At 43.1% G+C, this 14,573-nt stretch overlaps 2 protein-coding genes across 7 annotated transcripts; both read left to right on the top strand.

Moving 5' to 3' along the window:
- Window positions 1-206: 206 nt before the first annotated feature.
- Window positions 207-3,751, top strand: LOC118300843 (deoxycytidine kinase 2). Its single transcript, XM_035625667.2, has 8 exons — window positions 207-615; window positions 1,149-1,267; window positions 1,377-1,460; window positions 1,666-1,775; window positions 1,856-2,003; window positions 2,407-2,522; window positions 2,891-2,990; window positions 3,090-3,751. The coding sequence occupies exons 1-8, from the start codon at window positions 513-515 to the stop codon at window positions 3,114-3,116; spliced, it is 807 nt and encodes a 268-aa protein (XP_035481560.1). The 5' UTR covers window positions 207-512; the 3' UTR covers window positions 3,117-3,751.
- A 3,337-nt stretch (window positions 3,752-7,088) lies between these two features.
- oatx (organic anion transporter X) lies at window positions 7,089-13,831 on the top strand. Of its 6 annotated transcripts, none has more exons than XM_047327872.1 (16): window positions 7,089-7,374; window positions 7,867-7,923; window positions 8,932-9,096; window positions 9,190-9,263; window positions 9,367-9,496; window positions 9,618-9,721; window positions 9,834-9,988; window positions 10,332-10,500; window positions 10,585-10,708; window positions 10,808-10,923; window positions 11,754-11,808; window positions 11,941-12,100; window positions 12,195-12,303; window positions 12,464-12,542; window positions 12,853-12,980; window positions 13,211-13,831. In XM_047327872.1, the coding sequence occupies exons 2-16, from the start codon at window positions 7,897-7,899 to the stop codon at window positions 13,356-13,358; spliced, it is 1,743 nt and encodes a 580-aa protein (XP_047183828.1). In that variant the 5' UTR covers window positions 7,089-7,374; window positions 7,867-7,896; the 3' UTR covers window positions 13,359-13,831. The 6 variants fall into 6 exon arrangements, with proteins under 6 accessions (XP_047183828.1, XP_047183829.1, XP_035480931.1 ...); XM_047327873.1 differs by having other exon boundaries at window positions 7,089-7,378; XM_035625038.2 differs by having other exon boundaries at window positions 7,098-7,374; window positions 7,696-7,923.
- The last annotated feature ends 742 nt before the right edge of the window (window positions 13,832-14,573 follow it).

Below are 14,573 nucleotides of genomic sequence, written 5' to 3'. Positions count from 1 at the left end.
AGAAACAGTGAAAGAGTGAGACCTCCTTATTGTAACTTTGGAAACAGTGACAAGTGAGACCTCCTTATATTACCTTTAGAAACAGAGAAAGAGTGAGACCTTTATTTTACCTTTAGAAACAGTGACAGAGTGAGACCTTTATTGTATTTTTAGAAACAGTGAAAGACTGAGACCTCCTCATTTTAACTTTAGAAACAGTGACAAGTGAGACCTTTTATTACCTTTAGAAACAGAGAAAGAGTGAGACCTCCTTATTTCACTTTTAGAAACAGTGAAAGAGTGAGACCTCCTCGTTTTAACTTTAGAAACAGTGACAGAGTGAGACCTCCTTTCAACTGTGCTGTAGCAACATGTTTCCGCTCTCATTTAGTCCCGCCCCGGAAACTGAACTGTATCCGCGCGCGGGGTTCAATATTAGAAGCGGTCCACGGACAGTCGGTCGGTTTCCCTCCGCGCCTGAAACAGACAAAGATCTAATAATCACAGATCGATAACCATCGTCAGAGTCAAACATGGCAACGCCACCGAAGAAGCTGTGCCGGTCTCCCGCCAGTCCGTCGCCGAGCGACAGTTTCTCCCGCAGAGAGAAGAAGATCTCCATCGAGGGAAACATCGGTGAGTCGAGACACCGATCACCGGTGACTTGTGTAACGGCGGGAGGTGAACGATCTCTGCTGAATGTGTTTTTAACCCGTTTAACAGTCGCTTTTCCGGGCGACACCGGGGGGGACACAGACTCTCTGAGGACCGGGACAAAACGATGTGTAGTTTTAACGTGAGTCTTCATCTAAACCCGCCCCGCCAACACATGACTGATTGGCGCCAAATAAACAGATGACCAAAGGCACAAGACGGATGTGTTATCAACAATCGGTCTCTCTGTGTCATCTCTCAAATCCAAACTCAAATGAACTTTACTGACAGGGGGGAAATAAGTTTACTTTGCCGAAGCAAGTGTGAAAAAAAAAACCGACAATACAGTACAGATCTGTGCAATGCTGCCTTCAGGGTCCTGAGTGTGTGTGTGTGTGTGTGTATACATTTCAGCGCTGTATGCAGCGTTTGCTTCACCAAAATTCAATGTTGTATACAAGTTTATTATAAATATATATTTGTCTCACCTCTTCTGTCTGTCTCATCCGTCTCAGCTGCAGGAAAGTCTACGTTTGTGCGTCTCCTGCAGGCGGCGTCGGAGGACTGGGAGGTGATCCCTGAACCCATTGGGAAGTGGTGCAACGTCCAGAATGACAGCGATGACGTTTACCAGGTGACCCTGAACACAACACTCTGCAGTGACGGTGTCACACGGCAGAATAAACTCTGAGACACTTCCTGTGCCTTTCAGAATAAAGTGTAACGTCCCCCTGTGTGTGCAGGAGCTGAGTTCCTCTCAGAAGAGCGGAGGCAACCTGCTGCAGATGTTGTACAGTAAACCGAGTCGCTGGTCCTACACCTTCCAGGTAACTACACCTGACTCCGCCCACTCACATGCTCAAGGTCTGCAGCCGCTTCGATTGGACCTTTTATTTCATTTGTTAAGTGACAAACAGGAAGGAGCAGGCTGGTTGTTATAGTGACGTGATGATGTAATGAAGATAATCATTATTTTAATTAATGATTTTAAGTCCACCCGTCTGTCTGTCTGTCTCACCTGTCTGTCCGCAGAGTTATGCGTGTCTCAGCAGGGTTCGTTCTCAGCTCCAGTCTCCGTCCGTCAAACTTCAGCAAAGTGAAAAACCAGTTCAGTTCTACGAGCGCTCGGTCTACTCCGACAGGTAACTGAGTACTACAGTAACTGAGTACTACAGGTAATTACCCCGACAGGTAACTGATTACTGCAGTTTTGTGTGTATAGGTACGTGTTTGCGTCAAACCTGTTCGAGAGTGGGAACCTGTCGGACACAGAGTGGAGTGTGTACCAGGACTGGCACACCTGGTTACTGAACCAGTTCACACCTGAGATCGCCCTGGACGCCATCATCTACCTGAGGGCCCAGCCACAGGTGCTGCTGCTGCGAATGCTACTGTTTCTACTGCTAGTAATGCTAAGACTAATGCTACTGATATTACTGCTAGTAATGCTAATGCTACTGTTACTACTGTTAGTAATGCTAATGCTACTGTTACTACTGCTAGTAATGCTAATGCTACTGTTACTACTGCTAATAATGCCAAGGCTACTGTTGCTAATGCTGCTGCTGCTAATGCTGCTGTTACTACAGCTAGTACTGCTAATGCTACTGTTAATACTGCTACTACTAATGATACTGTTACTACTGCTACTAATGCTTAGGCTACTGTTGCTAATGCTAATGCTACTCCTGCTACTGTCCTTTTCAGTATCCGTGTAATGTAAATATTCCAATGCTGCTTTCAGGGCCCTGAGTATGTGTGTGTGTATTTCAGCGCTGTATGCAGCGTTTGCTTCACCGGGGCCGTGAAGAGGAGCAGGGGATTCCCCTGGAGTATCTGGAGCAGCTCCATTTCAAACACGAGGCCTGGCTCCACCACAGGAGCCTCAGGTAACTGACGGCACCACAGACCGCGATTCTGACTGTACCTTAACAGAGAAAGTGACAGCGAGCAAAGTGCAGTAAATGTGTATTTTTTTTATTTTTATAACTGCACCTCAAATCTGGACAGTGTCTATGATGAGCTGTGACTCATCACGGATGTCTTGTGGTGCGATCAGGGTCCGGCTGTAGGAAATAGACATCACATCTTTAACGTGTGTGTGTGTGTGTGTGTGTGTGTGTGTGTGTGTGTGTGTGTGTGTGTGTGTGTGTGTGTGTGTGTGTGTGTGTGTGTGTGTGTGTGTGTGTGTGTGTGTGTGTGTGTGTGTGTGTGTGTGTGTGTGTGTGTGTGTGTGTGTGTGTGTGTGTTCGTTCAGGTTGGACTTTGATTATCTGAACGATCTACCTGTTCTGGTTCTGGACGTTGATGACGACTTCAAGAACGACCGCATCAAACAGGAAGGCATCATCAACAGGGTTTGTCCTTTTTTTTAAAAATTGATGTTCTTTCATTTTTCTACGGAAACGGTTTTGATTTCATTTTTCTGATCTGGGGTATGTTTACTCTTTCGGCAGGTCAGAGAGTTTCTCACCACGCTGTAGAATAATCCACCAATCACAGCGCAGGATGCCCGTGTTTGGATTCAGTTACACTTTACACTAAATAAGTTTGTCTCAATGTATTTTAACATTTTAAATATTTTTTATTTACTTGACTCCAGTTGAATTTCACCTTTGCGTTTAGTTCACAACTCCTTTGGAAAAGCACTTGTTTGCATTACAGATTTATTTTTTATACTTGTAGATACATTTGTGTGTGTGTGTGTGTGTGTCATTTTTTCCGTTTGAAACCTGGTTTTAAGCTTCAGGTTAAACTTTGACCTCGATTTCATGTCAATGAGTGTCCTCACATCTAACATAGGAGGTGTGTGTGACCACGATGCTTCAGTATGGATAATTTTTTGTGTCATAAACGCACCATGAGTTGACATTTCTTTCTGTGTGAATCTAAATCGGTGAATACATGACATCAGACTCTTAACTGTTTGTTTCCCTGTTTATTGGAGATGTTTCACAAAACTTTGTTTGAAAATCGATTGTTTTAATACTTCAGAACGAAACGTAAATATCACAACATGACAGTGAATTTAACACTACACAGTGTATTATAAGTATCACAGTACTGTGTAGCAATACTGTACAGGATTTTTTTTCTTGTAAATAAATCTTCAAACATTTTCTGAAATATTTTTTTGTCTGTTCGTGAAACACAAAGCCACTCTGTTGAGTTACACCAGACTTCATTAAAAAAAAAACTCAAGACGACAACAGTACTACAATACTAAAGTACTACGAAACTAAACTGACTATACTGAATACTATAGAACAATACTACGTGGACAACATTACAGTACTTTGCGGAAGATACTACAGAACCACACTGACAGTATTACAATATTACAGCACTGCTGAATACCCGAACTGTACTGAAAATGCAACAGTATACAGTACTACACTGACAATACAAAAGTACTGCGGTTCTACGCTGACAGTACAATGATACTACACTGTAACAGTACTACACTAACAATACTACAGTACTTCACTAACATTACTGCACTGGTAGTATTTAATGGGGGAGAGGGGGATGTGGGAGATTGGAGGGTCAGGATTGATATACTTTTATCACTGATGTTTGTTTCCTCACATTCATGAACACCGGTAATTACAACATGTCTGTTTTTAAAGGATGCGATGAGACAATGGAGACGACCGTTGTGTAACGTGTCTGCAATAAACAACAGGTCAGTGAACGCATCACGGGACAGACCTGAGCCAGAACCTGTTAATGTTCCACAAACACGGAGGAAGATTAACCTGAGGAACAAATTAACTTTGACCTGGCTCCCCCTTGCTGTAGCAAGCCAGGACAACCGATCGGGGGGAGATGTCGTCGCCCCTACACAAACAATATACATAATATAAAGAATGTATAAACTGCTCAAAAAAATTAAGGGAACACTTAATCTGGTCAGATTGCTATCACTGAAGTTTAATTCATTGTGAATCAGTATCACCTGCTTTGTTGCAAATGAAAGTGACAAAGGAGAGTCAAAAACAAAATGACCTCCAGCAGGCTACTGGTGTGCATGTTTCTGACCAAACTGTCAGAAACAGACTCCATGAGGGTGGCATGAGGGCCCGACGTCCTCTATAGGGACCTGTGCTCACAGCCCAGCACCGTGCAGCACAATTGGCATTCGTTAGAGAACATCAGAATTGGCAGGTCCGCCATTGGAGCCCCATTCCTTGGTGGTGGGTCAGTGATGGTCTGGGGAGGCATATCCTCGGAGGGTCGCACAGACTTACATGTCATAGCCAAGAGTACCCTGACTGCTGTCAGGTACCAAAATCCTCAGAGCGAATGTCAGACCTTGCGTTGGTGCAGTGGGCCCTGGGTTCCGCCTGGTGCAGGACAATACCCGGCCTCATTTGGCCAGAGTGTCTAGGCAGTTCCTGGATGACGAAGGTATTGATGCCATTGACTGGCCCTCTTGTTCGCCTGACCTAAATCCAATTGAGTACCTATGGGACGTTATTTATCGTGCATCCAAAGCCACCAAGTACAGTACTTGGACAGAAGTACCACCGCAGACTGTCCAGGAGCTCACTGATGCCTTGATCCAGGTCTGGGAGGAGGTCCCCCAGGACACCATCCAACTCATCAGGAGCATGCCAGATTCCAGGAAACATCCAAGATCTGTTTCTCTATCCTTACTTTATCTTACTTTTTACTTTATCTGTCTTGATCTTACCTCTTACTTAATCTTTTACTTACTTTATCTTACTTCTTACTTTATCTGTCTGGGTCTTACATCTTACTTTATCTTTAACTTACTTTATCTTACTTCTTACTTTATCTGTCTTGATCTTACCTATTACTTAATCTTTAAATTACTTGATCGTACCTATTACTTTATCTTTAACTTACTTTATCTTACCTCTTACTTTATCTTTAACTTACTTTATCTTACTTCTAACTTTATCTGTCTTGATCTTACCTATTACTTAATCTTTAAATTACTTGATCGTACCTATTACTTTATCTTTAACTTACTTTATCTTACCTCTTACTTTATCTTTAACTTACTTTATCTTACTTCTAACTTTATCTTTAACTTACTTTATCTTACCTCTTACTTTATCTTTAACTTACTTTATCTTACTTCTTACTTTATCTGTCTTGATCTTACCTCTTACTTTATCTTTAACTTACTTTATCTTACTTCTTACTTTATCTTACTTCTTACTTTATCTGTCTTGATCTTACCTCTTACTTTATCTTTAACTTACTTTATCTTACTTCTTACTTTATCTGTCTTGATCTTACCTATTACTTGATCTTTAAATTACTTGATCTTACCTCTTACTTCATCGTTAACTAATGTATCTTACTTCTTACTTTATCTGTCTTGATCTTACCTTTTACTTTATCTTTAACTTACTTTATCTTACTTCTTACTTTATCTGTCTTGATCTTACCTATTACTTGATCTTTAAATTACTTGATCTTACCTCTTACTTCATCGTTAACTAATGTATCTTACTTCTTACTTTATCTGTCTTGATCTTACCTTTTACTTTATGCTTAACTTACTTTATCTTCCTTCTTACCTAATCTGACTTGATCTTATCTCTTACTTTATCTTTAACTTACTTTATCTTACTTCTCACAGTATCTTTAACTTACTTTATCTTTAACTTACTTTATCTTACCTCTTCTTTAACTTACTTTTTCTGACATTATCTCACTCTTTACTTTATTTAACACACTTTATCTCAATTCTTACTTTATCTAACCTCTCACTTTATTCTTATTTTACTTCTAACCCTAACCCTTTGCAGTTGGTGTTAGAGTTCCTCTACCTCTACGACCGAATGTTATAATGAAAATAAGTTTACTCATCAGGCCTTCATCTGAGTGTGTCCAGTCTGTTCTCCACATGCTGCGTCGTCGTCACGTCGCCTGGGTTCAAACCACGGAGTCGTTTATTGACTCAAACTCAGTTGGACACATTCCACGACAGAGAAACTCAGCGAGGAGTGAGGACACAAAAACAAACTGAGGTCTGGAGAGACCTGGAGGAGGTCTGGAGGGACACGCAGAGACCTGGAGGAGGTCTGGAGTAGTTTGGCAAAGTGTGGAGGAGGTCTGGAGAGTTTCGGAGTGATGGTGGAAATGTTTGGAGGAAGTTTGGAACTTATTTCTACTTTCATGATTAAATAAAAGTTTCTGTAGGTTTTTATTTAGTTTGAACAAAAACATGTATTATTTTTTTGTATTTTATTTATCTTCAAATATATGTCTCCATTAATCTGTTATCTATCCGGTTGGCAATTAATTAGATCACCATTTTACTTTTTCAATACGTTTTTTATTTAATATTCATTAATTGATTATTTCTGATTTTTCTTTTTTATAAAAATTGAAAATCAGTCAAAACATTGATTTATTTATTTGGTTTATTGATCCTCAACATCAGACTGAGGCTTCTCCTCCCAAAGAGAGAGACAGAGACAGAGAACGATGTAAAGTTAAACTATTAACGGAACGACAAATGATTAGAGCCAAGAAAAACAATGAGAGAGAGAGAGGGCGAAAGAGGTCAATCATGTTACAAGGTCTCGAATCCACTGAGCAGAAAAGAGAGAGAGAGAGAGTTCGGTGCTGACTGTTCTTTTTAACGTCACTCATTGATGTCCACTCGTCTGTCTTCTGCTGCTCCACACCTCCGTCTGTTCACCTGTCCATCCACCCCTCCGTCCTCGTCCCGTCCAGTCGTCCGTCAGCCGTCAGACCGTGAGTACGTTTTCTGTTCATTCTGTTCTTATTCAGCAGCAGCTCCGTTAATCCTTTAAGAACTCTCACCAGACTGCATGCAAATATTTCACCTTTTTAGAGTTCACTGTAAACACCCAGACCACAGAGAAGTCACAGATTTATGGACAAACAGCAAACCGGAGATTTGGAAAACGTTTGGATATAGTTTTGAAGAAAGTTTTGGAAGGTTGGAAGGAGATTTGGGACAGTTTTAGTGTTTGACAGTGTGACCTTGGACCCAAACATTTTCTTAGAGAAGAGAAAATTAACACAAATTTATTCTTTTATTTTTGTCCTCAGGATTATTGTGATTGACTGAAGCTCCAACTTTGAAAACACGCGACATCTGTTATTATTATTATTATTATTATTATAATTAAACCTGTGTCGGACAGCGACACTGGAGAAAAATAAAAAAATATGAACAAACTGTTTTAAAAACTATTTTTAAAGTACAAATATAAAAAGCAGATTGAAGAAAGCAGACACACAGAGAGCGAGATGGGCTTCACCGACCTGCTGGACGAGGTAAGTTTACTGCTAATGTAATCTGATTACTGTGATGTGTAACCTGGTCACAGTGAAATTGAATCTGACTACCCAGTCAGCAGTAATAGATCTCAGAAATCAGACGTTTGTTGCTGATGACCTAATGAAAAATAGCCTGATGTGGGAAATGGGCTCTATATATTTTTTTAAACATTATCTGATGAAATGTGATGTCACTGTGATGTCACTGATGATATCACAACTGTGACCTGCTCGATGACTCCACAGCCTCAGCGTGAATCTCTGCTCGTGTCTGTAACGTGTCCACACAATGAAAGAACATCGGCTTCATCTAAACCTCCAACATTGAACGCGTCGCCCCGGCTAATCAGTGACTCCAACACATCGACATGAAAATTCTCTTCGTCTCTCACTCCGACCAATGAGAAATGAGAAACCTGCGTGTCACGTGACCAGCTCTCTTTCTCTGACCTCTTTTGTGCGAGAGGAATTCTGAGACCTGGCGGAAAACCGTCCTCTCATTTTGTCTTTGATAAGAATGAAAGTAACGAAACTGGTCGAGCTTTTACCTGAACCCTGGACGAGGTCTGAGGAGACCTGGAGGGGGCCCAAAGAGACCTGGACCAGGTCTGCAGAGACCTGGATGAGGCCTGTTCCCATTGACATACAGAATAATATCTCTTATGTCTGTTTGAATGGAAACTTTCCTGTTATTAGTGACGCAGTGGTGGGAGGAGGTGTTGGATGAAGGGTGTTGGTGGTGGGTGGAGGGTGGAGGTAATGGTCAGGTGTATTGATACCTGGTTCTCAGTGGAACAAGCCTTTGACATGAGGAGACGTTTATGGGGTTCAGGGGTCAGGATTAGGAAACCATAGGACCATGATTGTGATTGTGATTGTGATTCTGATTCCTTGATTCTGATTCTGATTCCATGATTCTGATTTTGTTTCCATGACTCTAATTTGGGTTCCATGACCCACTCTCCCCCCACCCCCCATTCTCTCAACCACCATTGTTATGGTGAGGTGGGCGGGTTCGGCAGGTACCAGTGGCTCCATGTGACTCTGATCAGTTTACCTGGTTTGTTCATGGCGAGTCAGAACCTGCTGAACAACTTCGTCTCAGGAATCCCCACCCACCACTGCACCCTGCCGGCCAATCACAGCCTCTTTAACCTGTCCCACCAACAGGTAAGCTGTCACCCCACCAGGTAACCCATCTCATTAATAGCTCGCCTGAAGGGTGTGATTGGTTTGACGGGTGAATGGGGTTGGTCGTTTCAGGTGGACAGGGACCAGCTGCTGAAAGCGTTCATCCCTCTGGACTCGTCAGGAACTAAACTGGACCGCTGCAGGAGGTAGCAGAAGGACTTCTCTCTCCTATGTTGAATTCCATGTTGAATTGCGTCAACGAATAACCACCCTCTGACATCACTTCCTGTCCCACCTGCTGTCGTGCAGGTATGTGGAGCCGCAGTGGCAGCTGTTAGCCGCTAACAGCTCAGCTAACATGAGCCTGCTACAGACTGAAGACTGTGTGGACGGATGGACGTTTGACCACTCTGAGTTCCGCGCCACCACTGTCACCGAGGTAACGAGAGAAAGGCCACGCCCTGACGTTTACTGACACAGAGGCTACTGAATATTAAATGGATTAATGAACATTCCAATTGCTGAATCTGTGTGTCTCCCTGCACCTGTCTGTCTCTCAGTGGGACTTGGTCTGTTCTCTGCGTCCCCTGAAGCAGATGATTCAGACAATCTATATGGGCGGAGTTTTAACGGGAGCCATCATCTATGGCAGCCTGTCGGACAAGTGAGACTGAAGTTTTGGACCAGCGACTCTGTCTCTGTCTTTCGTACCTGTGCATTTGTCATGTGTGCAGCAAAATCCAACCAGTTAGAATTGGTCTCTTTCTGTCTCTCAGGTATGGGAGGCGGTCTGTCCTTATTTGGTCATACCTGCAACTGGCCGTGCTCGGCTGTAGCGCCGCCCTCTCTCCTTCATACACTGCCTACTGCATTTTTAGGTTTCTGGGAGGGATGGCGGTGTCTGGAGTCATTCTCAATGGAGTCTCACTGAGTACCAGTCTATCTCTACTCCTGTTTGTCTACCTGTGTACCTGTCTGCCTGTCTGTCTCTCAGGACCCACACAAATAAATGTTCAGATGCATCTTGGTTATTGGAGATTAAAACAAACCATGAGCTGTTTGTTACCAGTTAACTGTTTGTGCAGTTTAGATGACAATCGTCATTGTTATTTTCTGGTTAAGACCATTAAACAAACATACATTTCCCATAATGTATTTAGCCTTCATGACATGCATTTCAGTGAATCACGATTTTAATCACGTGTTTTAAAAACATCACATGCAGCCTCCAGTCAGCTTGAATCTGATCAAGTCGTCCGTCCGTCTGTCCTCAGAGGTGGAGTGGATCCCGACCAAAGCCAGGACGATAGTGGGCACGCTCACGTCCTTCTTCTTCACATTTGGTCAGATGATCCTGGCAGGGCTCGCTTGTTGGTTGAGAGACTGGAGGAAACTGCAGGTGGTCGTCTGCGCTCCTTACTTCCTGTTTTTCGCCTACAGTTGGTCAGTGGAGACTTTCAAATGGACGCCTATCTTCTCTATGATTGGGCCGATGGTTCTGATTTTGTCTGCTCTCTGATTGGTCAGGTGGTTCTCGGAGTCAGCTCGTTGGCTGGTCCTGAAACGCCGATCTGAGGATGCGTTAAAGAGTCTAAAACGAGTTGCTCGAATCAATGGAAAACCAGAGGTGGCAGACAAGTTAACGCTGGAGGTAACCACCCAGTCTGTATACCTGTCTGTCTGTCTGTCACATGTATGATGATGTGTACTGTCCAATAAGCAGCTGAAATCAGTACCTTGTGATGTGCAGGTGCTCCATTCACACATGCGTAAGGAGATGGAGTCAAGTCACTCAACGTTCACAGCTTACGACCTGTTCAAAACCAGAGGGATGAGACGCATCTCCATCTGTCTCATGGCTGTCTGGTCAGAGAACACACCTGCACTGACTCATCTGTACTGATCCAACGGTTCTATACCTGATTCATCTGTACTGACTCACCTGTACTGACCCAACGGTTCTATACCTGATTCATCTCTACTGACTCACCTGTACTGACTCACCTGTACTGATTCACCTGCACTGACTCACCTGTACTGACCCAACAATTCTATACCTGATTCATCTGTACTGACTCACCTGTACTGACCCAACAGTTCTATACCTGACTCACCTGTTCTGACTCCCCTGTACTGACTCATCTGTACTGACCCAACGGTTCTATACCTGATTCATCTGTACTGACTCACCTGTACTGACCCAACGGTTCTATACCTGATTCATCTGTACTTACTCACCTGTACTGACTCACCTGAAATGACCCAACGGTTCTATACCTGATTCATCTGTACTTACTCACCTGTACTGACTCACCTGTACTGACCCAACGGTTCTATACCTGATTCATCTCTACTGACTCACCTGTACTGACTCCCCTGCACTGATTCATCTGTACTGATTCACCTGTACTGACTCATCTGTACTGATTCACCTGCACTGACTCATCTGTACTGATTCACCTGCACTGACTCCTCTGTACTGATTTACCTTCACTGACTCATCTGTTCTGATTCACCTGCACTGACTCCACTGTACTGACTCACCTTTTTTCTACCTGACTCACCGGTATTCATTCATTTATCCATTTAGTTTTATTGATATGTTTCCACTTTCTTTTTTCCGTCCACCTGTGTCTGTCCATTTGTCTGTCTGTCCACGTGTCTGTCTTCCACCTGTCTGTCTGTCTGTCTTTCAGGTTCTCCACCAGTTTTGCGTACTATGGTCTGGCGATGGACCTGCAGAAGTTCGGGGCAAGTCTTGAGAAATGGGGGGGTTACCATGGTTACATGGTTTCCATGTCCGCCGTTTATTTTAAACCCTTCTTCTTCTCCTATTGGCTGTTTATACTGAGCTGCCTCCCTATTGGTTGTTGATTGTCTCAGGTGAATATCTACCTGATGCAAATCATCTTTGGAGCTGTAGATTTTCCCGCCAAACTGTTGGCTCTGGGCATGCTCAGTTACCTCGGGAGGCGAGTCTCTCAGGCCGCCTGTCTCTTCCTGTCGGCCCTCATCATCTTCGCCAACATCTTCGTCCCCACAGGTGACAAGAAAACACACACACACACACACACACACACACACACACTAACCCTGATCATGATTCTGCCCCCCCGCCCCCATCTACCCTCCAACAGACATGCAGACCGTCAGGACCACGTTAGCTTGTCTCGGTAAAGGTTTGACATCAGCATCTTTCACCACAGCTTATCTGTTCAGTGGAGAACTGTACCCCACAGTCATCAGGTAACACGCACACACACACACACACACACACACACACACACACACGCACACACACACAAACACATACACTGCCATCGAGCAAAGCACATCAGAGGACAATCACTGCTGCTGATTCTAATCGTGTGTGTGTGTGTGTGTGTGTGTGTGTGTGCGCCTTCAGACAGACAGGAATGGGTTTTGTCTCCACCATGGCGAGAATCGGCAGTATGGCGGCTCCTGCCGTCCTCATCCTGGACGAGGTGACATCACTGACTCAAACCTCGTAATTTATCAAATGTTTTCGTGTAATTTCAGGAATTGTGGTTTCACAAATGAGAATTCCAATAATTCACTGATTAAATTTAACATGAAAGTTTAAATGTAAAGTTCTACAGCCTCAATCTGATTTGTCAGTTTAACGTGTTTTAAATAATTTATCAATACAGTCACATCATCAGCGTAGAGCTTGATCTCCAGCAGATTTAATCAAACGTTCCACTGCTTGTTCATCGATGTGAGTCAGAAGAAACCATAGTACGACTGACAGGACTCATGGACTGCATTTCCCAGGTACTCCCTGCTCTGCCCAGTGTGGTGTATGGAGGAGCCGCAGTGTTGGCTGGCTGCTTTGCTTGTTTCCTGCCAGAGACTCTGAACATCCCGCTACCCGACACCATCGAGGACGTGGAGGAGAAATGGTGAGCTAATGGTTAACGGTCAGCTTCATTAGGAGTGTTAGCTTCACTAGCTTAAATAACAGTGGTTCGTCCTTTACAGCATTAGCTTTGCTAGCATTCCCCAATGACATATCACGGGCAAGAATGATGCTAATGCTAACATGCTGCCATACCAGTTACTCTATTAGTCGTGTAAACAGAAGCTGACAGATGAATAATTATCAATGATTGGTATCTTTCTGGATTTGTAGGTCTGGAATAAACATTGCCTCCCGACAGAAAGAGGGCGTGTCCTTACAAGGGGGCGTGGTATCCAACGATGGCGGCGTGGTCTCAAATGATTGTGTGGCTTTAAAAGAGCTGAAGGAAATAGAAGCAACGGGCCTCAATGCCCTCTGACCAATCGGATGCTGCCACATCACGCAGTTGGAGCCAAAAGAGTAGAGACGTATTGGTGGCACTCTTTCATGTCTCTAATTGCTATTTTACCCATGAGCCTTAGCTGCTGTGACCACAGAGATGTAGATCAGAGATGTGAATCGTGTCTTTGTTACCAGATTTGAGAACAAAATATCACCATGGTAACTGAACTCATCCGCCTCCATCCTCCACCAATCACAGAGGTGAACTGAAGCTCAACCAATAACATGGGCTGTAATCATATAGATTTTAATAAGATGAACATATGATGAAGCTGAAGGAGGTTGAATACATTTGAATTAGTCAGATGTTTGATTATTGATCGGACGTTCATGGATTCAGAATGAAGTTTTATGTCAGTTTTAACAGTATACATTAATAGTGATAAATCAATGATCAATAACGGATGTGTGTGGCTGTAAGACACTAATAAAACTGATTATTATTAATGAGATAATTGTTGTCTTTGTTTTCAGGGGGATGGAAGGTTTCAGTGAAGGTCAGAGGTCATAGGTCCGATGAGATAAACAAAGCAGAAACCTAATTCAATGTTTTATTTTCACATCGTCTGAGCCTGCTGCCTCACATCACAACTTTTTTTCATTACAACGATTGCTATTCATACCACATGATGACCAGCGATTGGTTGGTCTAAATAAGCTGTAAAACGTTTCTCAGGTTGTCAATAGTCCAATGGGATGCAGAGACTTTTTTGAACTATGCATGATGTATGGGTGAAGTTTACGTCATATCTGGTTCCAGCAGACCTCAGAGGTAAAGTGTGTGTTAGATAACATGTTCTGAGGGCGATATTGAACTGGACGGTGAGTTCAATGGTCTGAGTTTCCTCGGTCACTGACCAGGAAATCTTAAAAGTCACCGTGATGACAACCAAAGTGTCTTTGATACTGAGAATATAAGTGAACCTCAACACAACAACAATAAACTCTCCTCACATCCAAAAGACTTTGTTTCTCTTTGTCCATGAAACATAATGTTCGTTTTAATCAACAAAAGCACTTTCAAGTACCTAAGTAGAAGTTGAAGTAGAAGTACTCATCATGCAGTACGTTCCTCCCAGAGGTTTATATTACGACTGTCCGACCACACACATAATCAATAGTTCATCAGAATTCTGCTGGGAGAAGAGCAAGAACTGATTTCTTCATAAATGTGTGTGTGTGTGTGTGTGTA

Source organism: Scophthalmus maximus, chromosome 2 (assembly GCF_022379125.1).
Source record: "Scophthalmus maximus strain ysfricsl-2021 chromosome 2, ASM2237912v1, whole genome shotgun sequence".
NCBI classification, from domain to species: Eukaryota; Metazoa; Chordata; class Actinopteri; order Pleuronectiformes; family Scophthalmidae; genus Scophthalmus; species Scophthalmus maximus.
This window is presented reverse-complemented; position numbering and strand designations above follow the sequence as displayed.